Source organism: Geotrypetes seraphini, chromosome 6 (assembly GCF_902459505.1).
Source record: "Geotrypetes seraphini chromosome 6, aGeoSer1.1, whole genome shotgun sequence".
NCBI lineage: Eukaryota > Metazoa > Chordata > Amphibia > Gymnophiona > Dermophiidae > Geotrypetes > Geotrypetes seraphini.
Genome location: NC_047089.1, coordinates 50,372,613 through 50,399,922, shown reverse-complemented (window position 1 = coordinate 50,399,922; position 27,310 = coordinate 50,372,613). Strand labels below are relative to the sequence as shown.

The 27,310-nt window shown below is 40.6% G+C and overlaps 1 protein-coding gene across 1 annotated transcript in view; it reads left to right on the top strand.

The window, feature by feature from the left end:
• The window catches only part of HSPH1 (heat shock protein family H (Hsp110) member 1), a 161,714-nt gene that overhangs the window by 73,695 nt on the left and 60,709 nt on the right, over positions 1-27,310 (top strand). Inside the window, exons 7-9 of the mRNA XM_033950106.1 lie at positions 5,557-5,801; positions 9,466-9,694; positions 19,578-19,684. Coding sequence (XP_033805997.1) covers positions 5,557-5,801; positions 9,466-9,694; positions 19,578-19,684 — 581 coding nt within the window. The remainder of the gene's footprint in view (positions 1-5,556; positions 5,802-9,465; positions 9,695-19,577; positions 19,685-27,310) is intronic.

Genomic DNA, 27,310 nt, shown 5'->3' with positions numbered 1-27,310 from the left:
ATGTGAAATAGATTGGGATGCTCTCCTAGCCCTTTCATCCTGTCTTATGATCACTAAACATGAACTGATTTTTTTTTTTTAGTCTAAAGACCAATTTCCTTTAACTGTTTATATCTTGATCTAAACAAATTTGCTCATAGTTGCTCAGATGTCTCATTTGAATCAGATTTTCACCAATAAGCATTCATATGCTGGCCTAATGACATGTCTCAACTGATAAAATTGCTATATAACACTATTTTACATGTACTCAGTTTTTAGCTACTATTCTAAGGGCAGTCCCTTCAAAGCTATTAAATATGGCGTTTAAAGTACTGTATTTTTCGCTCCATATGATGCACTTTTCACCCCCAAAAGTGATTGGAAATAAGGGTGCGTCTTATGGAGCGAATACCCAACCCCCTCTCTCCCGGGTTACCTTATTTTAATTCTAGCGCCCTCCCTCACTGGACGCTGCTACCTCTCTAGCGGCAGAGCGGCACACAAGGCTATCTGCCTGGTCCCTTGCTGATTCCTGCAAGAAATTTCACGGGAAGCAACGCGGGACCAGGCAGGCAGCCTTGTGCGCCGCTCTGCTGCTGGAGAAGAGGAGGCAAAGGGAAGCGGCACGGGAAAAGCCAAACCCACTCTCATTGGCTTTCACGTTATTGAAATTAGGCATTAAAAATCAGAGTAATCTTCTCAAAGGGAGGCCCTCCAAGGAACTGCTTCCTTGTAAGCCCGCTGTTACTAGAAAATCTTTTCAGTGGGATGCCAAAGGTCTGCTATCCATCATGGCCCTGCGCTCTCCAAGGGCCCCTGCACGTTGGATCATTTATCATTGCATGCTGTGTGCTCAGCCGAAGTAAATCAGGCTGGTAGGCACCAGATGCTGTTCTACCACATAGCTACAAGTTATATTGAATTTTTTGATTCAGCACGAATGGAGGACTTTTTGCTTTCCCTGTTTCTTGGATGCCTACTGAACAAATGTGGTGTCACTGTTGCTGGACAGATGCTCCGACAATTCCTCTTACTCTCTGTGTCACTATAAAATGTTGCCTGGCAGTTCAGTGATGGCTGGAAACTCGCTGCCCCTTCCCAGGGCAGAGCGGTGCACAATAGAGGCAACCACATCCAGTAAGGGAGTGCGCCAGAATTAAAATAAGGTAAGGGGTTCTAGGCCTACTAAATTAAAAATAGGGAAGGAGGAGGAGGAGGGAGAGGCTAGAGCCTGCCTGCTGGGGGGGGGGGCTGCCCGCCTGTACTGTCCTTACTTGGGAGGCTGCTTTGTCCCCTGTCCTTACCTGGAGGGAGGCTTGGGGGGCTGCCTGCCTTGTCCCTACCTGGGGGGAGGCATGGGGGGACTGCCTGCCTTCTCTCCTATCCCTACCTGCCTGCCAGCCACTTGGCCTGCCTGCCCTGTGTCCTGTCCCTACCTGCGTGCCAGCTGCTAGACCACCAGAGGGGGGACAGGGCAGGGAGGGGAGACAGGGTGCAGAGCTTGGCAAGGAGGGTGGGGGTTGGGTGCAGAGCCTACTGTTACAGAGAAGATGTGGTATATAAGCCTAAGGTTTAGTTTAGTTTAGTTTAGCCTGGCAGGGAGAATTTGGTTCAGAAAGTTATTTTTCTTGTTTTCCTCCTCTAAATCTAGGGTGTGTCTTATGGTCAGGTGCGTCTTATGGAGCAAAAAATACGGTATTCAGCATCAGATGAGTTTTTGGCTAAAACTGTTTATCCTTCATGCCAGTCTAGTTTGGCAAGACTGAAGGAAAGAAAGTTAATAGGCATGCTTAGATTTCACCATTTGTGCAAGACCACAGCATTTGTCTTCAGGTGCCTTAACCCAAGATGTCCAGTATTAGGTAACTGCTATTTTAAATTGTAGATCTAGAAAGCATACATAGACAATGTCAAGTGATATTAACCTTAAATTATTTTTAAACCATTTTAAGTATAAATTTTCTTTTGTTGTTGGAGCAGATCCCCAAAACATCTATGAGCTCTGCAGAATAAATCCTACATGTGAGAGCATACTGTATCCCATAAAGAGAGCCTTAGCCCAAGATACTATTGTCTAACAATTTGTCCCAGTTTGAGAACTTTTTATTTTTATTTCTGCACTATCTTCCTATTCTGTTATGCAAGGTGTTCAATCCATTGCTGCAAACCAGGACTTGCAGAAATCCACACATTTTTCTCTCCATGTGCTCCTCTTATCTCTGAGAGACAGAACTCCCTACAGTTTCAATTTCTGGAAGCAAACCACGTGCAGAAGTCTTCTGATCTGTGCTGTTGCTTTTTCTTATTTTTCAATTAAAGTTCATTTTTTGATGCCATGAAGACCCTCTTGCGGAGGAAAAGCAGTTTCTGCGGAGTTGGACTGCAGTTTCACAAGAAAGCTTCATGTGAACCTATAGGGAAGCTTGTTGTGTGCCACCCTTTTTGGGCTTGGTGTTCATCCCCCAGGAGTGGATGATATCTCTGCTACAGCGCTTGAGCTGGATTGCCGACTTCAGGAGCCAGCTGATGGTCACAGAACTTTGGATATCCAAGTGTTCAATTTGACACGCTACAGGATCAGGTATTTCTTCCCGAGCTATGCAAACAGGAGTTCCAGAAGCATTTCATGACTCTCCTATGCTACAAGTTCCACGACCTGGCATTACTTTCAGGTGTTGGGGTCCCTGGCAGCCTCCCTGGAGGGAATACCCTGGGCCAGAGCACGTGTGTACTCTGCAGAGGTTTGTTCTATGGGTGGCCCCCACGGTGTCATCCCCTTTAGATGCCATTCCCCTGGTCAGTGCCAGCTCTTAGCAGTCTGTGCTGGTGGATTCAGGGGGAGGCTTTTGAGCAGGGCAATCCTCTTCAAATCATGGAGTGCATCACTCATTACCAAAGTCAGCCTTACAGGGACAGTGGACTCCTTGTCAGAGGTGTTGGTTGATCAATCATTTGGAGCTTCAAGCCATTTGTCTTGCTTGGAACCTCAACAAAGCACCCTAGATGGAATAGCGGTGCAAGTATTATCTGACAACACATTACATTACATTACATTAGGGATTTCTATTCCGCCATTACCTTGCGGTTCAAGGCAGATTACAAAAGATTAATAAAAACGGTGTTACAATGGGAGAACTATTGATTAGCTAGAGAGGTAAGTAGTAGATCTTTTAAACATTTCACGGGTTGTTAAGGATAAGGCGGTTTGCAAAAGAATTAAGAAGGGGGTCACAATGGAAGCTCTGTTGTTATTACTAGTGAAGTAAAGGGTAGATCATGGCGTAAAGTGGCCATGGCGTATGTAGATCATCAGAGAGGCGCCAGGAGGCTCAAATGCTGTTCCATTGGGCAGAAGCACACCTTCAGGCTCTCTCCATGGCACAGTGGCCAGAGTAGACAATGTGCAAGCAGACTTCCTCAGTCACCAAGTCCTGGGCCCAGGAGAGTGGTCTCTCTTCCCTAAGGAGTGTTCCGACTTATAGAACGACACTGGGACAGCCCTCAGATGGACTTGATGGCTTCAACCAAGAATCGAAAGTCAAGCACTTCTTCGGCTGTAGATTGCAACCCGGAAGCTTGGGCCTAGATGCATTGGTTTAGACCTGGCCGGCTCACAAGCTCCTTTACGTCTTCCCTTCGTGGCCTCCAGTTGGGGGGGTCATCCACCGAATAGCGTCTTTTCTGGGCTTGGTGATCTTGGGTAATTCTGGACTGGCCTCATCTGTGGTAGGCAGCTCTAAGTCCTTTTCAATGGGACAAGAAACTCATATTCCCTTCTATCGCAATCTGTTCAGTCAGGGCATGGTTCCCATGGAGAACCCATAGTGCTTTAGTCTTACGGTATGCCTCTTGAGTGCTCAACCTTGATGTGGAGAGGATACTCTTGCCTTTTAAAGTCCAAGAAACACAGTATGCCTTTTGAGTGCTGAACCTTGACGTGGAGGGGATACTCTTGCCTTTAAAGTCCAAGAAATGCTCTCCAAGAAACACTCTCCTGGAAGTCTTTCCAACAGTGGTGCTGGTCTTTGTCAGAGGGGCGCTTTGTTTGCAGCCTCCCCTGTGAATGCCTTTTCCTATGTGGAATCTTAATGTTTTGAGGGGTCTCGTGGAAGCCCCATTTGAGCCACTAAGATGCTTCACTTCTGAATCTGCCGATCAAGTCTGTCTTTCTCATAGCCATTGTCTCTTCACGGTGTATTTTGAAACTCCAGGCTCACTCTTGTATGGAACCGTTTCTCTCCATACTGTTCCTTTCTGCCAAAAGTGGTTTTGGCTTTCCATGTCAACCAGGAGGTTCATTTACTTGTTGTTTTTTGCCCCACAGGGTCAGTGCAGAAAAATCAGCTCTTACACAAACATTGGGCATGTGAAGAGCCTTACTCCACTATTTGAAGCAGACTAATGAATTTAGACTTTATGATCACCTTTGTCTTGACTACTATTCTCGAAGAGGTAGGCCAGCTTCCAAGGCTTCTATTACTTGTTGGATTTGCATGGCCTTTCATTGTCTTGCATCACCTACAGCAAGCAGCCGCTAGTTTATCTCAAGGCCCACTTGACCAGAGATATCACTGCGTCATGGGCGTAATTTTGAGTAATTCATCCAGATGAAATTTGCAGTACGACTACTTAGTCTTCCCTTCATACTGCTAGAGTCTCCCTAGTGGATGTGGCAGCTTGTGCTGCTTCTGCTTTGGGACCTCAGTATTTGAGAGCAGGTTCTTCTTTCACTCCTTAGATGCTTCCTTCGCTTTGGTAGTGTAACCTTATGTACTAAATACGGAAAGGAAGTAACAGAATGGAAGATTAGGTTCTTACCTTCAACAATCTTCTTTCCGTTAGTCCCTGGAGAATTCAGTACGGCCCACCCGCTATATACGCTCAGTTTCTCTGAATTGCATGCCTCTCTTTCTCCTTACTGGCCAAAGTATCTTCCAACTAGCAGACAGACTTGTGGAACAATTCATCTTTCTTATGAGTGCATATCTTACTGAAGGCTGATTTCCAGTGGGTGTTCATTCCACACAGCAGGTTAGTTCCGCGTTGTTCATAAGTGTTTGCCTGTGTTGCTTGTTTATTAATTGTGTTCTTTTTTTCTTGCAGAGCAGAACAGTACAGACCTTTCTTATGTTTCTGGGGAGATTCCCCCACGCTCCCAGTTTTATTATTGCCTTGTTCCAGTAAGGTTGGTTGGCTCTTTGATGTAACTGCAGGGGGCTCTCTCTCTGAGGTAGGAGGAGAATATGGTGAGAAACATGTGTGGATTTCTGCAAGTCCTAGTTCATGGCAATGGATTGAACACTTGGCGTACTGAATCCTCTAGATCTTCCATTGTACATAAACCCAAAAGACACTTTTTCTCCTTTAATCCTGTCGAGCAATATCCTTTCAGCTGGTATACCAGTATCCAGTAATCTGTGGGTCTATCTGTGTAGAGCAAGATTTGTCTTCTATGGGTGCTTCAGAAGATAATTAAGTCCCAGGATATGACTATGATATAATGAGTGAATTTCACAATTTAAAAAGTGATAACATTTTCCACTCGTTGAAAGTTCTTTATCAAATATTTCCTAGGTGTTGGGAACAGCCTTTGATCCTTTCTTAGGAGGAAGAAACTTTGATGAAAAGCTAGTAGAACATTTCTGTGCAGAATTCAAAACAAAGTACAAACTGAATGTGAAAGCCAAAATCCGTGCAGTCCTGCGCCTGTATCAAGAATGTGAAAAACTAAAAAAACTGATGAGCAGTAACAGTATGGACCTTCCACTCAACATAGAGTGCTTCATGAATGATATTGATGTGTCTGGGAAAATGAATAGGTGAGTTGTGATCTTTTTTTGTAAGTCTAGAGCTCAATATCATGCAGCATGAATGTAAAAAATCTACAGAGCCATTTGACCCTATCCTAACCTCAATAGAATCCCAACCATCTTTTTGATTTCATACTTGAGAGCCTAGCCAATGTCCTGCATTCTTCCCGTTGGAGGTCATATCGCTCATTTCCATTGGTGATGGACCTTCATTACATCAGACTAGAGGTCTACATGGGAACGGGGATCATAGGAATCACACGGGGATCTCCCCCCTAGATCAACGGGACTCCCATGGGGACCCCTCAAGGCCCACGGGTGTCCCACGGGATGGAGCTGGGGTTCCTATCTTCCTGACTGGAGACCTACCTTATTTCCGGTCCAGCGCTGCACTGAGCTACGAGTCCCAATGAATCAGCAGCATGTCACGTAGGCATGGAGCTCATCAGGTAGGCAGTAAGCTCAGCAAAGGCACACATTGATTCAGCTGCAGCACAACGGGCCAATCACAAACAAACTCAGAGTTCTAATGTCGTTTGTGATTGGCCCATTGTGCTGCAGCTGAACCAATGTGTGTCTGTGCTGAGCTTACTGCCTAAGTGATGAGCTCCAGAGGAGGGAGAGCTAGTGGCTGAGTTGCTGCTTTTGGAGAGCTGCGGCGCTTCACTTTCCGTTGCCTTTGTGCAGCCACCCAAGCAAGGAGTGGGATGGCTCTCTGTCTCCCAGCTGCTTTCTGCCCTGCCCCCACCTGAGCTGGCCAAAGTTGCATGGGGTAAGTGTGGGCACTGGGTCTGGGGAAGGGAAGGGCCTCGGGGGGGGGGGGGGGGGGCGGGCCAGGCCAGAACCCTGCACCTCTTCCTCCATGGCTCCCCGCTTCCGTGGTGAAGGTGACTGCAGCTCCTGGGCACTGAGGTGGCTGACTGGGAAGAGGGCCTACTCCCCCTGCCAAACCACTTGGCAGGAGCTGGCTGGTGCTGCTGAGGTCAGGTTAGTGGGGGTGGGGAAGGTGGAAAGGCTTGGTGGGTGCTGAGACTTGGCATGCATGTGACAGCTGGGGGAGGAAAGAGAAGAGAGTCAATTTGGCCTACAGGTTAGGCAGGGGTGGGCTTGGGATTGTGGGAAATAGCTAGGGGGAAGGGAGAGGGAAGTGACAGGCAGGCCAGGGTGAGGAGAAGAAAGAGTGAGAGCTAGCATGAAGGGAGAGAGTGAGGTGACAGGGAGGGGGGGGGGGGGCACAAGATAGCAAAGACAAGTAAGTAGGCAGTATGGGTAATATGAGAACTAGCAAAAGGGACAGGTGATCACCATCATGAGGGTAGGGAGAATGAGGCAATGGTGACATGGAGCTTGGGATGTCAGGTGGCTAGAGAATAAAGTGCCAAACAGGCCAGCCAAGGTGAGAGCCGTCCACCTTGGGCAGAGAGAGAGGTAGGGAGAGTGAAGTGGCAGGCTGGATGGAGTGAAGGGGAAGGGAGAGGTGACAGGAACAGGCATAAGGGGGTACAGAAATGATGGTGACAGGATCAGGGGTAGGGAGAGTGTGGTGATGGTGACAAGGAAGCAAGTGGGCCAGTGTGAGGGGTAGGGAGGTTGTGTTCTGTATATCTGAAAAGGACTGTTTTCTTTTAGCGTTGACTGCAGGATCAATCTGTATTAATCTGGCTTCAGTTTAACAATGGGTATATTAATGTTCTGCTGCTCACTGCAGTGTTTATGATGCTCCCTTTTCCTAGGTGCACCCCTTGCTTTGTGACTCTTGGATTATTACTAAAAATATTTTTTTTATAGAGAGGAGGGGTATTAAAAAAAGGAGAGGGGTGTTAAAAAAAAAAAAAAAAAAAAAAAAAAAAAGATTGTATTTTATTGTTGGTTTAAATAAACTAAGGCTTAAAAAAAAATCAAAACTTTCTGAAGTAATTTTTATGGTGACAGGTAGCTTTTATGGGGGGATGGGTGGGATTTTGGCTGGGACGGGTGGGATTCTGTCGACGCACAACTCTACATCAGACTCCTGGGTCCTACAGATAGTGATTACGCTCTTCACCTGCACAAAACACCTCCAAACCCAAAAGTCCTTTCAATTTCCATCAGACCACTCTTCCTCACCAAGAGCTCTCAGCACTTCTCCAACTCCAATGCTGTTGAGAACAGTACCTTTAAAGGAGAAGGGCCAAGGGTTCTACTCCAAGTATTTCCTAATACTGAAAAAGATTGGAGGTCCAATTCTGGACTTATACTTAGTCTCTCTGGGAATCCTGTGGAGAAAAATGACTGGCTCTGCTCTCTGGATCTCAAAGAATCCTACACACATTTCCATCCTCCCAGCCCACAGAAAATATCTCTGCTTTTGAGTGAGCACATGCCACCTCCAATATAAAGTGCTTTCGTTCGGGCTAGCATCAACCCCCAGAGTATTCACAAAAATGTTTAGTGTGGCCAGTGAGGAGTAGCCTGTTCTGAGCTGCTGCCTCTTCCCGCCCACCACTGCTGCTGCTTTGGGAGGCCTATGTCTGATCTCACTGGGGGGGAGGCCCTATCGGGAGGTCCCTCACAGGGGAATAGGAGGGAGGGAGGGAAAGCTTTACTTTTGTGCCCCACACTGATACTGTGCCCACTCAGTCGTTCCCCCCTGCCAAAGTCCCTCCCTCCAATGCAACCCTGTGCTTCACAAAACAGGAAGTTTAAAGTTGCACTAGAAGAAAGGGCTCCAGTAGAGAGACAGGTCCAAGTGGGCCTGCGCAGAATAGATTGGTGGTGAGGAGGCTCCCGAATCGGTGAGTTCGGTTTTTCCTGAAAATGAATTGATTTGAATCTATTCACCTGAAGTGAATTGGTGAATCAAATCGGGCAGCTTTAGTCGGTTCTGGGCTCCGTTGGTGACATCACCCAGATGTGAGAATATCTGCCTGCTGTCCCTGAATGACACCTGTTACATGTATGTAATTGTGCTTTACCTGCATACATTTTCCATTTACTTTCCCTTTTGAAATTTTACACTCTCACTCACAGACTTAGCATTAGCATGAGCAATCTGAAAGTTGTTTCATAGAATGTTAGCAGATATTGGTTCTGGTTAATGCTAGCAGTCCTTTAAGGCCATGTATACCTAGCTAGTGATAGCTCTGCCTGCTTATCTCAGGAGCTCATTTCTGCAGATAAAACCAATAACTGACAATGCAGTTTTATATTTATATATACTTTCATTTTGAAAATTATCCCAATACCTGCACACATTTGTGCCTGCTACATATTATATATATATATATATATCCGCAACATTGAGTTTGTGTGTAGTTTCAATTATATAGGTGGTTATAAAATTGCTGTTTGCTTACTGTGCTGTTTGTCTCTAGTAAGGCCTGTCTTGAAACAAGCTTCTATTTGAAGTTTGCAATTTTCCAGTTTAAATGGTGAATCTTTTTACAAAGTTAAAGCATGTGTGGTTGTACATTTTGAAAGAAATAACAGCCCTGACTGTTACTATTGGGCTTTAGGCTGTAATTTCACTAGTAGTTATATAGTAACATATTGTACTTAATATAAATACATATTTTAGTCCTCTCAAGTAGCTTATTTTCAAGAGTTAATTTTTTATTTTATATGGTGGCACTTCATGATGTATATACATATTTGCTTAAATAATCTTTTTTAATAATGGCTATAAATTTTCCAGATCCCAGTTTGAAGAACTGTGTGTAGACGTCCTGCAGCGAATAGAGGCTCCATTGCATTCCTTAATGGAACAGATTCAGCTGCGAAAGGAGGATATAAGTGCAGTTGAGATAGTTGGTGGAGCTACTCGAATTCCAGCTGTGAAGGAGAGGATTAGCAAGTTCTTTGGCAAAGATGTCAGTACAACTCTGAATGCAGATGAAGCTGTAGCAAGAGGGTGTGCACTGCAGGTATGATATTTGCTTGCTTATCTTTTTAGCCATTGGGTTGGAGATCAAGCATCAAATTACTGCGTCTCAATGGACACAAATTTGGTCTTGTAGGATGAGATGTACAATGTCTGCATCTATGAGACAAACTTAGTTTTTTCTTTTGCATAGAGCTTTCTGGACCCCTGTTCGTTTACAAAAATTAGATAGCTCTAAGTCTAATAGATGTTGGCACTGACATCTTGAGGCTGGGACATTAGATCATCTTTTATTCTATTGTCCATTAATATTGTTATTTTGGAAATCAATATGGACCCAAATAAATAGGATGTTAGAAAATCCGGTGGCCTTGACATATGATACTATTTTATTTGGCATGTCAATGAGAGCGAAAAGTCAGATTTCTTCAAAAAACAGCAAGCTTTTATTTATTTTGACTGGAGTTGCCATTCAACAGATTAAATTCAATTGGAGCAGATTAAATTATAGTTTCTGGTGGAATTCTGTATGTCATATATATAAAATTGAAAGAACATTAGCAATACAGAGAGGATATTTTGGTAAATTTCAGGAGGTTTGGGGACCATTAACAGACTTTGAGCAATAAACATTTTCCCATAATAAGATAATTGAAATGAAGCGATGGGAATGTATAAAATAATATATGAATATTTTTGATGTATTAGAGATGGAAAGGGTGGTTAAATTTTATGATTTCCAGGTATTATAGCAAATCAAGTGATGTTTTACAATTTAAATGTTATTTCCTGTTACACTTGATGTAAGTTATAAAAAAAAAGAAAAAAAAGAAAGAGTTTTTTTGCTGAATAACTTAGCTTACTGAGGACTTAAGAATAAACTCCTTTTTTTTCTGTAAACTTGGTTTGCCTTTTCAGATTCTGGATTTAAACAGAGCCCTTAAACTATATTCTGTTGACAATCAGATTGTATAGGGTGGGGGGCCTGGGATGTAGGGTTCAAATCCTGCTTGGGAAGTTGCTTCAGTCTTTGCCTCAATTACTGCCTTAGGGCTAGATATACCAAACTGCACTACCATAATATTAGCAATGGGATGTATGGTAAATTAACTGCCTTTATGAAGAGATTCTTCCTAGGCAATGTAGAGCAAGTTTAGGTTGACAAATTTTGTTAATGGCATAACAATAGTAAAATAACCAATAGAAGCATAAATAAATAATTACGGTAAACTTGGAGATATGCAAATTGAATTCTAACAAGAATGACAGTGTCAGAAATAAACCAGTCATACGGTAACAAAACAGACAGTCCCTGTTAAGAAAGGATTCTTAAGAAAGATTAAGAAAGGGGCGTGGCTTAACGCGAACACAAGATGGAAGTGTGATCGCGACGCTCCTCTTCAACTAGGCAAAGATTACTAAAAAAAAATTATCCCCTAATGTTAATTTCAAAGAAAAACAATTAAAATTGTTGTTGAAATTGTGACATATTGATATTGCCCTCCTCCGCCGAAACTGTGATAAGGCATGAGAGAAAGGAGCCAAAGAGAAAAATTGCCGGTTTTTTTTTTTGAGAGCTGAAACGGCAAGATATCGGAGGCAGGTGGCTGACGGGTTTGGGGATCACTGTGAAAGGCAGACTTGTGCCTCCGAGCCTGGAACGGAACCCTGAAAGAGGAGAGCAAAAAAGAAAAAAAAAAGGTCTGTCGATTTATTATTCGAGTAAGTTGCTGACAGTGTGGCTGATGGTCTCTGTGCTGAAACGGCTTGGCGTCGAGAGCAAGGTTGTTGATGGTGTGAGTGACAGACATAATTTTAAATATCAATCTGAAGAAAGACTTATGCCGCCGGAGATGAAATAAAGCCTGAGGGAAGAGAACCAGAAGTAAGATCGCCGGTTTTTTTTTCAGAGCTGGAAAGGCGCGGCAAAGTTTAAAAAAAAAAAAAGCTACTTACTTATGCCGCCAAAACTAAAGTAGCCCTGAGGGAAGGGGAAAAATCTATTTCTCTTTCATTTTTTTTTTGTCTAGGCAAGCTATTGACAGTGTGACTGACTGAAATCTCTATTTTACTGAGGAGAAAACTAGTGCTGCTGAAACTGAAACAAACCCTGAGGAAAAGGAGACAGGAAAAAAGATCTGTTATTTCCTCACTGTGTTTTTTAAGCTGATAAGGCACAATATTAAATACAAACATAACGATTGAGGAGAAGATAAAATCCAATTGTTTTCTTCTGTGCTGAATGACATCAAAAATAACTGTGGAAAAATAAAATTGGCAAAAACTGTGGCAACTGATACTACCCTACACCTGACAAAACTAAAATAAAGCTCTGAGGGAAAAAAAGGCCAAAAAGAAAATCTGTTATTTCCTCACTGGCAAAACAGAGGAAAAAAAAAAAAAATTAAGAGTGCCTTTATTCTCAAATGCTGATAGTGACATGGTGTTGAGGGATGAGATTTCCAATGAGCTGAACAATAAAATTTAAAAAGAGGCTTGAGAACCACGGTAAACTGACATTGAACAAGCCGAAGATAAAAGGAAAAAGATAAAAGCTTCCTCAATTTAAACTAATTTTGGTGAGAGGACAGTGCCTGTCAGTCTGAAATTAAAGCAGTTTGAAATAGACCTCCTCTGCCATTTTTGAAGAGGGTAAAGAGCTGGACAGGAACCCTGAAGGAAGAGATCCAAAAAAAAAAAAAAGAGTTTGCTATTTCCTCAACAACATAGCATCGAAGATGAGTCTTTGAATATAAAGATTGTGGACAAGGTAAAATCTGTAAAAATATAGAAATAAGTTCAGAAATATGGCAAGTACCAGACAAAATAAAAATGAGGCTGGTATGTCAGCAAAAAGACAAAAGCAGGATCAAATCACACCAAGCAAGATCCCACTTCCTGCTGAAGAACCTGACATATTGAGTAAAGCAGAAGTTATGGAAGAACTGAGACAAATTAAGCAAATGCTTAAGGAAACTGTGACCAATATGTCTGAAATGAAGGAAGAGATACTGAACATCCACAGACAAATGGAAGTTAATAATAAAAGAACAACTGTATTAGAAACCAAAATGGAGGTCATAGAAGGTGAAGCAAACAGATGCAAAAATGACAGTCTGGAATTGAATAAATTGAAAGATCAACTGGAAGACTATGAGAATCGAGGAAGAAGGAAAAATATTAAACTTTTTGGAATACAAGAAAATTTAGAAGGAAAAAATACTATACATTTTCTAGAAAACTTAATTCCAAAAATATTACAACTGGATTTAAAACAACCACTGGAAATAGAAAGGGCTCATAGGATCCCAGCAAAAAACGTAGAAAATCAAGGCAGACCAAGACCAATAATATTCAAAATGCTTAGGTACCAACAAGCATTAGAAATATTAAACGCTGCCAAGAAAGACAAAAATCTAAATTACAAAGGATCTAGAATATGGTTTTTGCCGGACTTTGCTAAAAACACAGCAAATAAAAGAAAGAGACTATTAGACATGAGACCTCAACTAAAAGAAAAAGGTTTTAAATACGGATTATATTATCCGGCAAAAATGAGAGTATCATCTGGAGACAAATCTTTGTATTTTGAAGATCCAGAAAAACTAAAAGCCTTTCTTTCAAAATCAGAACCTATGTCGTTTTAATAAAAAATATCAAGATTGGTTTTGATGATATTGTGAAAAACTTTAAAAAAAATGAGATATTGAAATACTGAAGAAAGGAAAACATGAACTAAAAAAAAAAAAAAAAAGACAATAAAAATATAAAGAGAGAAAGTATAAGATATAGGAAAAATAATAATACCATTTTAAATACATGTTTAAGATAAAATTTTATGATGTAAACTATAATACTAGGGAAATATAAATTAAAAATTGATGAATGGATAAAAGATACATTAATGAAATGTTTAGAAGTAAAGGGAGGAGAAAAAAAAAAAAAGACTAAAGATATTAAAGGTTAATATAGATAGTTAAAAGGGGATATTTGATTGAATATTGGTTGCCTAGAGGAGAGGGGAATGTTCGGGTTGCTATTCCAATGTGTGTCCTTAAGCAGTCATTAAATTGGATGGGAAAGGGAGGGAAAAAGATGAGATTTACTAGAATGATTAAGGAGAAAGAAAATAAGGGATTGGATACTTCAAGGGTAAATATGTGTGTCATGGAAAATATTTTTTGGATTTTAAATATAAAAGAAGAAGGGAAAAAGATTATACTGATAAGTTTTAAAATATATAATGTCTTTTAAGATATATTCTATTAATGTCAATGGCCTGAATCATGTAATTAAAAGAAAAAAGGTATTAGCATTTTTAAAAAAGCAAAATGCGGATATTTACTGTCTGCAGGAGACCCATCTTAATACAAAAGAATCACAGAAACTAATGGGTGGGTGGGTAAAAGAATGTTTTTTTGCTCCAGCAGAGGGTAAAAAAGCAGGAGTAGCAATTCTTATTAATAAAAAATGTATGGCCAAGATTAAGGTAATAAATTCAGACCCACATGGAAGATGGATACATGTTGATATAGGTATGGGAAATAATGCCCTGACGTTGTTTAATATATATGCCCCTAATTCGAATCAATCAGAATTTTTTAAAAAATTACAGAATATGTTATTACCACTGGCCGCTTCTAATTTAGTGGTGGCTGGAGATTTTAATGCTGTAATAGATCCATTATTGGATAAAAAACCAAGTAAAAGTATAAAATCTTTAGGTTTAGATAATTTGGCTCAATCATGCGATTTAAAGGATATATGGCGTATTCTTCATTTTAATGATCAGGAGTTTTCATTTTGCTCACAGGTTCATAAATCATTTTCAAGAATAGATTACATTTTTGTTTCAACAAATGAAGTGCAACAGGTGATTAAAGCTTCCATAGATCCTATTATTATTTCGGATCATGCGGGAATATGGATAGAATTACAATTGGATAAATTGGAAAAGGGTAGACCTCTTTGGAGATTTGATAATGCACTGCTTGTGGATGATAAATTTTTGGAAAATTTTAAAACACAAATTAATGATTTCTTTCAAATGAATTTAGTGGAGGATACATCTATTGAGAATGTATGGGATGCATTTAAAGCAACTATGAGGGGTAATATTATATCATATTCTGCTTTTATTAGGAAACAGAATAAAATTCAATATATAGAGTTAGAGAAAGAAATCAAAATATTAGAAGCTAAATTGATAAATAAATGGGAAAATGAGATATTGCAAGCTCTTTTGAAAGCAAAAGGTAAATATAATGAATTATCTTCAAAAATGATAAGAAGAGATTTGTTTTCCAAACAAGCAGTGTATTATGGAAATTCTAATAAGGCGGGGAGATTATTGGCAAATTATCTTAAAGCAAAAAAAAGGAAAACTAATGTTAATGGGATAAAAGATGATAATGGTACAATAACAAATCAAACAGATAAAATTTTAAAACAATTTCTAAAATTTTATAAAGATCTATATTCTTCCGAGCCTTATTTGGAGAGACAAAAAGATGGTAAAAATTTTTTAGATTCTATTAATGGACCTAAGATTCCTGATCATATAAAACGGAGTTTAGATGAACCTATATCATTAAAAGAATTAGAAACAGCATTGAGATCTCTTAGAGTTGGATCCGCTCCAGGTGGTGATAGTTATACAGTAGAATTTTATAAAACATTTCAAAATATTCTTTCCCCACATTTACTAAATTTATATCAAACACAACTTATAAAAGGTGATATTAAAGGTACTATGGCTGAATCAATAATAATTGTTCTACCTAAGCCAAATAAAGATCCTACTTTGGTTTCGAACTACAGGCCTATATCTTTAATAAATGTGGATAATAAACTTTTGGCGAAAATTTTGGCGTTAAGATTAGCCAAAGCTCTCCCACATATTATAGATATGCATCAGACGGGTTTCGTTGCTAAAAGACATTCCTCTAATAACTCTAGATTATTGTTTCATATGTTAAATTTATCAAAAAAAATAGATGAACCAACTTTTACAGTTTCCTTGGATGCAGAGAAAGCATTTGATAGGGTAGAATGGAATTTTATGTATCAAGCTTTAGAATGGTTTGGTATAGGTTCTGGATTTATACAAATGGTAAAAACTTTGTATAGCTTCCCGATTGCAAGATTAAATATTAATAATATGATATCTGATGGATTTCAATTGCGGAGGGGAGTTAGACAAGGTTGTCCTTTATCTCCTTTGTTATTTGATGTTATATTAGAACCCTTATTGTTAGCAATACAGCAAACCGGGGAGATACAGGGTATTCCATATTCAGATATGGAATATAAAATTTCGGCTTATGCTGATGATATTTTGCTTTATTTGAAAAATCCAGAATCTACCTTATCTTCTTTATTAAAATTAATTGATAAGTTTGGTAAATTTTCAGGTTATAAAATTAATTGGAATAAATCTGAAATTATACCCTTAAATGTTCATTGTGTAAAAGGATTATTTAAAGATTTTCCGTTCATATGGAAAGAAGAAGGATTTAAATATCTTGGCATTCAAGTTAAAAATACAATTGAAGATACCGTAAAAGAAAATGAAAAATTTGTATTAAAAAAAGTTACGGAGCTGTGTGAGCAATGGAACCCCTTACATATTTCTTGGTGGGGGAGAGTTCAAACTATTAAAATGATGATCTTGCCTGTAGTTTGCTACCAAATGAGTATGATACCACTTTATTTTCAGGGGTCCTTTTATAAAAAGCTTAATAGCATTCTAACGAAATTTCTTTGGCTTGGTAGAACACCTAGAATAGCTTTAGTAACTTTGCAAAAATCAATTAAGGCGGGAGGGGTAAATTTTCCAAATTTTTATAGGTACCATCAAGCCTATATTCTAGGTCAGGGTATGTATTGGATCCTCCCAGAACTTATAGATAATGCACCAGATTGGTTATATTTGGAATGGCGCCTTATGTTTCCCCTAAATTTAGTTCACCTTCCAAGTATTAACATCCCTAGAAGATACAGAGAAAATAAAATATTAATGGATACTTGGAAAACTTTGAGATTTATAAGTAAATTAACACCTATCCCAATAAACAAATCAACTAATCAATCTCTATGGATAAACTCCAAGATCAAAATTGGCGGAGCTCAAATCCTTTGGAAGAACTGGATTATTGCAGGCATTAGATCTCTAGATGACGTTATTTCAGAAGGTAAACTGCTGGATTTTTCACAATTGCAACATAGATTTGGTCTTAGTAAAACACAAAGTTTTAAATGGTTGCAATTGAAGCAGGCCATTCAGGTTGGGTTCCCTGAATGGAAAACATTGAATAATCAATATAGTTTAAAGTTCTTATGTTTTCAAGCAGACTTCCTAGGACATCAAGCCGCATTGTGGTATAAATTAATATCTGGATATATGAATAAAAAACCAAAAAATGGTCTAAGAGATATTTGGAGCATTGAGATTAAGCATCAAATTAATGCATCTCAATGGCCACTAATTTGGTCTTGGAGAATGAGATGTACAGTGTCAGCATCTATGAGACAAACTTGGTTCTTTTTATTACATAGAGCTTTTTGGACCCCTACACGTTTGCAAAAATTAGACAGTTCTAAGTCCAATAAATGCTGGCACTGTAATCTGGAACCAGGGACATTAGATCACTTACTATATCATTGTCCCTACATTAAAAATTTTTGGAATTCAATTTGGCCACAAATTAATAAATTGATGGAAAATCATATAGCAATATCATATGATACAGTATTATTTGGAATGATGATGAGGAAAAAAAGTCAAATTTCACCAGAAAATAACAAGCTTTTATTAATTATGACAGGGGTTGCCATTCAGCATATAACCAACAATTGGAAGAATTATAATAACCTAAATTATACATTTTGGTGGAATACAATATGTCATATATTCAAAATGGAAAGAACAATAGCAATACAAAGAGGGACATATACTAAATTTATAAAAATATGGGGGCCATTGACAAAATACTACAATGAATAAAAAGTAAGATTTTTCTTCTTCTTTTCTTCTTTTAAATATCTTCTTTGTGACACACATAGAGGGAGGGTAGTAAAAATAATTTTACATAACAAACTATAATATGATATATAATATATAATGTATGATTGAAAAGTAATAGAAGGGTGGGGGGAGGGAGAGGGATAAAATATATTTAGAATATAATGTATTAGATATAAAAGTGATATTGTGTATTTATCAATTGTATTTTAATATTTTGTACACTTCATGTAAAATTTGAAAATAAAAAATAATATGAAAAAAAAAAAAAAAAAAAGAAAGGATTCTGTTTTTTAAACTGTTCTTAAGTTGAATTTGTATGTAACTCGGATCCTAGTATTCTTCCCACCGTCTCCACCTCCTTGAGGCCCCTCTTGCATCCCTTTCCATCCATCTCACTGTTCCCACATTACTCCCTCTCATCTCTTTCCCATACATCTCTACCCCACTCCTCTCCCACCACCATGTCCAATAGTTCTCTCTCCCTCTGCTCTACAATTCTCCTCTTTCTTCATCTCCCTTTGTGTGCCATCTATCCCTCTCACTCAGGCACCCAGTTCTCCCTTTCTAATCCCTCCCCCACCTCAGCATCTTTCCATCCCTTCATTCTTCCATCCTATGGCTCATGCTCCCCTCCTTCCCTCCATTCTGTGTCACACGTTCATGTCCCCTCCCTCCTTTCTTCCATTCTTTGTCCGATGTTTGTGCTCCCTCCTTCCCGTGTCCTAACGCACCCCTCTCTCCTTTCCTCCATTCTGTGCCCCAAGTACATGCCTCCCTCCTGCAGGTGTTTATCTTCTTCTGGTCGGCTCCCTCCTCCTTCCAGCCGCAGTCGTTTCTCTGCACAAAGCTGCGGGCAGTAGCTCCTACCTGCAGCTGAGCCAGAAACCTTCCCTCGGACACTGATGTCAGAGGGAAGGCTTCCGGCTTACATAGAAATATAGAACATGACGGCAGAAAAGGGCCACGGCCCATCTAGTCTGCCCACAATAATGGCCCACCCCCTAATTACCTCCATGAAGAGATCCCACATGCCAATCCCATCTTTTCTTAAAATCTGGCACGCTGCTGGCCTCAATTACCTGTTGTGAAAGATTATTCCAGCGATCAACCACCCTTTCGGTGAAGAAATATTTTCTGGTGTCGCCATGAAATTTCCCACCCCTGATTTTCAACGGATGCCCTCTTGTTGCCGTGGGTCCTTTTAGGAAAAAGGCTTGGCTATGGGATGCGGGTAGGAGCCACCTCTCGCAACTTTGTGCAGAGAAATGTCTGTGGCTGGAAGGAGGAGGGAGCCGACCAGAAGAAGGTAAATACTCATAGGAGGGAGGGAGGAAGAGGGGAGCAGATTGGAACTCGGGAGGGAGAGGGGCACATTGGAACACCAAAGATAGAACAAGGACCCCTGTTCATAAGTACGAGTCTGACGTAAATCGGATGTTCATAAAACGTGGATTGCCTGTACAATAAATGTCAGCAGAGTTCAAAGATTTATGAATGTTCCTCTTTGCTGTCTATAATTTAAACAATACTTTGTCAGCACGATACAATAAAACCTTTTAATAGGCATAGATTAGAGTAAGGGTGTTGAGCCTCAGCCCTCACCAGGTCAGGTTTTCAGTATTTCCCAAATGAATATGCATGAGATCTATTTGCATTCCATGGAAGCAGTGCAAGCAAAAAGATGTCATGCAAATTCATTGGCGATATCCTGAAAACCTGACAGGACCTCAAGGACAGACATTGGACAATTCTAGCTTAGAGTACTTAAATAAGATATGCTTATAATGTCAGTACATATGAAATAAATGTTTACTTTCATGCCAAGAATATATAAATTCAGTACTATAAGTGTACAGAAATGGCACAACATATCAGTAGCTTATTCTTTTTTATTCCCCAGTGTGCAATTCTTTCTCCAGCATTTAAAGTGAGAGAGTTTTCTGTCACAGATGTTGTTCCGTTCCCCATATCTCTGAAGTGGAGCATAGACCAGGATGAAGCAGAAGGGTATGTTGTTGGTTGCGCTTAGGGTGGATTTGACTTAAATTAAATCAATTTAAATCACTAGTAAGACTTGATTTAAATCATGGTTTTCTACAGAAAGACTCATTCTTGCTGGCATAATCTTAATATGCTATCCACTCACGTAAATGCGCTGTCGCACAAATCTTCATGCACTGACATAGGTTAGTTAGAGATTAACAGGGGTCTCAAGTGCTCACCACCAGAAGCCTGAGTTATTTTTCAAAGCCACTGGCTGATACCGTGAGCTATCATCGATCCCGTATCTTATCTCTATGCCTATGATTTGTGCATTTAAGTTATTTAGTTATTGAACTATTTTCTTTATAAATTAATCCTAAAATCTATATTATATAATGCTTCACCATTCCAAATAAGTCAGGATTACTTAGCTTTTATTTCTTTATATCTTTCTCGTGCTGTTCTATTCCCATTCCATATAATTCAGGATCTCTTAACTTATTTTTTTATGTTAATCCTGTTGTTTTCTTCTACGGAAGATTTCTGTTTCGCACCCACATATTAACGAGGGGCTTCATCAGGAAAGCACCAACTGCCTCTCATGACTTCCTTCGGCGTAAACCTCCTCGAGAGAGACGTTAGCTCCCTCTCAACAGCCACCGGCTCAAATATTGAAGTCACAAAGTTTATAGTAGAGGTGATAATCTTAATATGTACAACCAGATGATGGTTTTATTTAATATTACTCATTGTATTCATTGCCACTCAGTACTGCCCAAAAAAGGAATATTTGCTTGTTGCAGCTCTTTATTTCTTCATAAAAACTGTATCAAAATGTTGGTAACATCAGTAATAGTAAATATAATTTTACTCGGATATGACAGTTCATTAAGGCAATCTTTAAGGAATACAATCAATCAAAACATTTACTAACCTGAAAATATTGCCTGTTCAAACATGTTCTTTTTGTCATCTTTATCAAAGCACTTCTCATGATGTTTCATTTGGACCAAAGGAAAACAAAAGAGGCGACCTATGGTGCTCAATATCTTTATTCACAGTCAAGACCCGACACATGAGGCCTGCCTCAGGGGTATATGCATTTCTTTGTTGGTGTTTGCATTTTGCACACACACCTGCCTTACCCATAGATAGCAGACCTTCATTAAAATACTCCCATACTGGATCTCTCTTGCAGCCTTCTGCCATTGTAGGTTTTCTCCTCCAAGAATAGAATAATATGATAAACCTCAGGCTATACATGCAAAAATCTTAAGGCTTCTGGAGTATTCTGCTCATAAGATTTCACTTCCATTTTTACAGCTTACCTCTCCCTCCTCACACTTAGCTTCTTGTGCAGATATAAAAACTTAGCACTTAAAAGGTAAGGGGTTGATTTTTGTGTAGTAGTGCTGCCCGATTCAGGAAGAAAAATTTTTGATTCGAGTCAGCCTGTTGAATTGATTTTTCGATTTGATTTTCTTGCCCAATTGGGTGTTTTTTTCAAACATCCTGGTGGGTTTATTTTATAGCCTCTTCACCCACCCCACCCCCTTTGCTCTCTCCTACCCATGCTGGCGCTGTGATGTAAACAAAATAAACAAAAAAGACTTTTCCTCTCTCTGTTAGACCATGAACGTGAGCTAAGATTTAATACCAGCTTTGACAAGATACACATTTCAAATCTGACATATTGTAATCACAGAAAAAATAATTTTATTTTCTCTTTTACCTTTGGTTGGTCATTATTCAAATCATATTGGTCCAAGGCTCTGCGACAAATGTCTTCTGATAACTCGCTTGCCAGGGTGTCCGGCCCATTTGTTGTTTTCTTCTTTCTCTGTGCTAACCATCCATCTTCCATCTCTGTCCTCCCCTTCTGTTTCCCTTCCCTCCCCCAGAAGTCTAGCATCTTTTCTTCTTTTTGTCTCCAGCTGCAGGGATGGACCCCACCATCCCTAGATCCACCATCTCTCCTTTTCTCAACTGCCCTTTCATCCAGCATCTCTCCCTCCTTCCCCAAAACCCCGGGGTCCACCAGTTCTCCCTTTCTCTTCCCAACTACCTTCCTATCCAGTATCTCTATCCCCCCCAACCATCCCTTGTGTCCAACCTCTCTCCTTGTCTGCTCCTTCCCTCCCTAAATCCCATTGTCCCCATCTCTCTCCCTATCCTCTGTTTTTAGACCCATTATTTCTTCCCCCACCCCTCCCCCATTCTGGCATATGCACGTCTTTGTACCCCCTTCCCTCCCGCTACACCAGGGTCCCCTCCTCCCCTCTCAAAGATCTGCATGTTCCCCCCTCCCCCCCCCCGCTTCTTTGTAGCGTCCTCCAGCTTCTCCCCTTGCCTCTCAGTCTCACCTTCAGCTAATTAGGGCAGCCTGCAGTGAATCGCCGGTGCTATAGTGATCCTAGAAGGCTGCTATTGGCCTCCACATCATGTTCCCTCTATCGTGGTCCTGCCCCTCCACTGACGTCAGGAGCAAGATTGCAGCAAAGGGAACGTGCTGTGGAGGATGACGGCAACCTTCTAGGATCACTACAGCACCGGTGATCCTCTGCAGGCTGCCCTAATTATCTGAAGGTGAGACCGGGAGGCCAGGGGGAAGCCGGAGGACGCTAAAAAAAGCACCTATGCAGCACTTCATGACTGACCTCACCCCCCTAAAGCAGGAGCAGCAGCGGCAGTGGACAGCCAGCAAGAGGCAGCGCTGCTGCTCCTGCTTTAGGAGACCTGAACGAATTGGCGAGCACTTTTTTTTTTTTTTTTTTTTAAACAAATCGATTTGAATCGATTCATCAAAGTGAATCGGTGAATTGGGCAACACTATTGTGTACATTGATTTGCTAAGGATCAATTGGACTAAGGTCTTTTTCTCAAGTTTGTTTTATAACATTTTTGCTTTGAAGAAGCATGTTATCTCTGCAGACACAAATTCAGTTTTGAGAAATGCAAAACCAAGAATCTGTGATATCTTCTAGATAGAAAAATCGTTGTGAAATTATGAATGGATTAATGGAATTCATTTTTCAAAAAATGTTAATATTGCATGAATATACAGCCTAATGAATATACTGAGTGGAGTGAAAAGAGTAGATATGAATCCCTTGTTTACTCTATCCAAAAATACTAGGACTAGGGGGCATGCAATGAAACATAAGGCACTATGCAGTCTAAGCTCATTAGTCTCTCCAGCAGATGCTGTTGGTCTGGAATGATGTGGCTTAATTCTGGGACAATTGAAGAACTCATGAATAGTTCAGCAGAGAGGAAGGGTTAAGAATCCAGCCATAAGGGAATACTCAAGGAGTCGCTTGAGATTTTCTTGAACTAGTCAGAGCTGCTTTTTTGGTTTTGCCTTTCCTCTCATTTATATCTTTTTCATTTCTGGAAAAAAAAATACCCTCAATCTCTAAAACGGCATTATTGTATGGAATTTTCTTTAAAGCAAATATGTTTACCAGGAGTGGTTATAGCCTCAAAAGCAGTTTTAGTACAAAAGGCATACGAGTCTTGAACAGTGGGTTATTCACCTCCTACTTGTGAGATGTGCAAAAGGCATGCGAGTCTTGAACAGTGGGTTATTCACCTCCTACTTGTGAGATGTGCAAAAGGCATCAATCAAATTCTTTTTGCTCCATCTGCTATGTTACTGGGCTGTGCTGCAGCACCTCTGTTTTACCTGCTACACCCGAGAGGTCTGTCAATTTGCTCTGATCTTGATTTGTAATTTTTGGGTCTTCTGTCCAGAATTTTGAGGCTTTGTGGTGCTTCAGAGGTTCCCAGTTTTACTGGGGCAGCTCTGCCTGGGAGAAGCTACAAATTTTCCTGTAAGAAGTCTGTAACTAGGGGGGAAAGGGAACAACCCTTTTACAGGGCACCTGCCTAGCCAGCCTGCATTAAGACTTTTGGTGGCTTGGGGATAGTTCCCCCGGGAGCAAAGCTCGTTCCTGTTTAACACCAGAGCTTGAGTGCAGGCTAAATGGCACCGCTTCAATCTTTAGGGCCCTATGGGGTGCCAGCTGCGTTCCCCCCTCCCCCAACAATGCATGAGGATCTGTAGGGGCCTGAGGGGTCAGTATATACCTTAGTCTGACTGGCAGCCTGAATAGACAAGCATTTGGAGTTATTTTAAATTACATTACAGATTTCTATTCCGCCATTACCTTTCGGTTCAAAGCGGATTACAAAAAGAGTTATGGAAGAAAGGTTACAAAGTTAGATCAGAGAAGGTTTCCAAGAGAGGGAAAAGTAGGATCTGGGGTTAGGGAGGGGATGGTAAGAGGGGGGTTAAGCTTTATCATGGTATTAAGCTTTATTAAGGGATTTCTTGAAGAGTATAGTTTTTATTTCCTTTCTGAACATCTTGTAGTCTAGGGTTGTTGTCAATAGGTTGGAGACTTGGTTGTCTATCTTCGCTGCCTGAGTGGCCAGTAGTCCGTTGTATAGTTTTTTCCGTTTTACTTCTTTGATTGGGGGGTAAGTGTAATGGGGTATGTGTTTTTCTATGCCTGGTAGAGGTGGTTTGGATGAGGCGGTCATTTAGGTAGGTTGGGCTGTCTCCATTTATAGTTTTAAATAGTATACAGTAGAATTTAAATTGTATTATTTCCTGGATTGTATTCTTTCCTGGAAGCCAATGAGAATTGATTAATGCCTCAGTAATGTGATAATGTTTTTTCAATGAATAGACGAGTCTCAGAGCTGTATTCTGAATTGTCTGTAGTTGTTTAATCATTATTGCAGAGCAGGGGAGGTAGAGGATGTTGCAATAGTCTAGGATACTTAGGATTAGAGATTGTACTAGGAGCTGAAATTGTGTTTTTTCGAAGAATTTTCGGACTTGTCTAAGGTTTCTCATAACTGCGAAAGATTTCTGTATTGTTTTGTTAATTTGTGGTTGCATGGTGCAGCCTCTGTCAATAGTCATACCTAGAAGTTTTAGGGTGGTTTGCAAAGGGTAGTTGATAGAGTTGATTTCTAAGTTGGTTATGGTTGGGATTTTGTTATTTTCTAGGAGGATGAATTTAGTTTTGTCTGGGTTGAGTTTCAGTTTGTCGTAACTGTAGCTAGAGTTCTGTGTAGTGTGTCTGACATTAAGAGCATTGGTTGGTCGAAAGGAATGAGGATGGTGATGTCATCAGCATAGCTATAAGAGGATAGGCCTTGTTTGTTCAGGTAAACGCCAAGAGAGGCCGTATATAGGTTGAAGAGAGTAGGGGACAGTGGGGACCCTTGTGGAACCCCGCAGGGGTTGGACCAAGGTTTGGATTTTTCTTTGTCTGATTTTACTTTGTATGTTCTGGATTTTAAGAAACCTTCAAACCATGAGTATACTTTATCTGAGATGCCTATTGAGTCCAAGATTTGCAGTAGGATGTTATGGTCTACCAGGTCAAATGCCGCTGTCAGGTCCAACTGTATGAGCAGCAATTTTTTTCCAGTGCTGAGGTGTTGTCTTGCTGTGTCAATAAGGGAGCCTAGTAGTGTCTCTGTGCTGAAGTTAGTTCTGAAGCCGGATTGTGTGGGATGGAGTAAGTTATGGTCCTCGAGATAGTTGGTGAGGAATTTGGCTACTAATCCTTCTGTTAGTTTGATATATAGAGGTATTGAGGCTATTGGTCTGTAGTTGGATGAGAGGTCTGTTGGTCCTTTTGGGTCTTTTAAATTGGGGTGATGATGATTTCGCTGAGGTCATTCGGGAAAATGCCATCTGTGAGCATGGTTTGTATCCAGTGTAGGAGTAAGGTACGGAACTTAGTGCTCGCTGATGACAGGAGATATGGCGGGCAGTGGTTGAGTTCATATGATGAGTGGCTGTACTTATTGTAGAGTTTGTTGAATTCGGTCCAATGTATCTTAGGGAATTGGGACCAAGATCTGTCTGCAGCACAAGATTCATTTTCTGTGGGGAGTATTGTGACTTCGAGTAGGTGGGTTGGGTTACTAATGAGAGTAGCTCTGGTGTTTGTAATTTTATTCTTGACGTGTTCAGCTAGGAGGGAGGCTGAAGGGGAGGAGTTATTGTTAGTGGTCAAATAGGGTATGGTGTTTAGATCTTTTAATATTTGGAATAGTTTTTTGGTGTCTTGGGTTTCCGTGCCTATTAGGTTGGTGTAATGTTTTTTTCTCTTTTCTTTTAATAGAAGTTTGTATTGTTTGTTAATTTTTTTCCAGGCGGTTTTCGTGTGATCTTGGTTGGTTTTTCTCCATTTTCTTTCCAGACGTCTACATTGTCTCTTGAGTAGGAGTAATTCTTAGTCGAACCATTGGTCTGATTGTCTGCTTGCTTCTCTGAGGCAGTGTTCTCCATATCCTAGCTGCTGTTTTAGCTGAAGCAGGAATAGTACCGGCACAAATGGGAGTACAGACCATTGTGGTCTATGGGAAACTTCAGGAGGGTCTTCTAATTGCATTTTTGGATGTTTCTGGGGCTAGGATTGGGTCCCCCACAACCCAAAAATTCCTTTTCTATGTATTCTTTTGCACTTTTAATTTGCTCTCTGGGCCATTTTTTTGGCACTAAAACGCTGCCACAGTGACCATCTTGGATTTCCCGATTTGATTTAAAAAGCCTCTATCTGCCTCAAAACACCTCAATTTGGTAGAAAATCAGGTGGGATGGACTCCTCAGGCCAGGATACATTGGATTCATGCCAGATTAGCACTGGATGGTAGGACGAGGACAGTCCATGTCCTAGTGCTGCGCAGCACATTTGGGGGGGGGGGGGAGAGAGACAGGAGCCATGAGCTTAGCTTCCTCTAGTTCTCCTGGGGAAGTGAGATCACAGATGGCTTGAGTTCAGGTCAAAAATCTTGGTTAGAGCCAGGAAAGAACAAAAATGCATCCCTGGCAAAGCATGTGATTAAGGCAGAACATGCAGGAATGGAGTGGGGACAGAGAAAGTGACAAAATTCACAGGGATGGGATGCAGAAATTGAGATCCTGCAGGAATGGGGACAAATTTGTCCACATGTCATTCTCTAGTCTGGATGACCTCATGGCAGTGTGCAGGTTCACAAACCAAAGTTTTTACCAGACAGCAGACCGAGAACCCCTAGGGGGTCAGGTTGAGGTAATTTTTGTAACTCTTAAGTGTTTTTGCCAGTACTTGGGAGGATCATCGTTCCAGAGATAATTTCAAGGCACGAGACAGATTTAGGGGTACCAAGTGCCCTCCCCCCTAACTTTCAGGATTCTGCCCTACTTTTGTCCCAAGAAGCAGTTAATGATGCCAAGGCAACAGCCGGACATTCAAGGATTGATGGGAGGTTAATGGCCTATTGGGGAGCATGGGTGGGGATTACTTCAGACTGATGGGTACTGGAGATTATTCGGGAGGGGTATAAACTCAAGTTCTTTTGTCCCCTCCTGGACCTTTTTGTGGAATCTCCAGCAAGGAGATCAGAAAAAACAGTCAGTTTGAGCGATAGTGCAGAGACTACTGGATCTAATGACCATAGAAGCCATACCAGACAAAGAATCGGACTTAGGCAGATACTCCATATACTTTATAGTGCCCAAAATAGACTCAGAAGATTGTAGTTTGGTTCTGGTTTTCAGGTCAGTCAATGTGGCCCTCAAGATACCCTGTTTCCATATGGAGAAGGTGTGTCAGTCATTGCTTCGGAAGCGATGGGAGAATT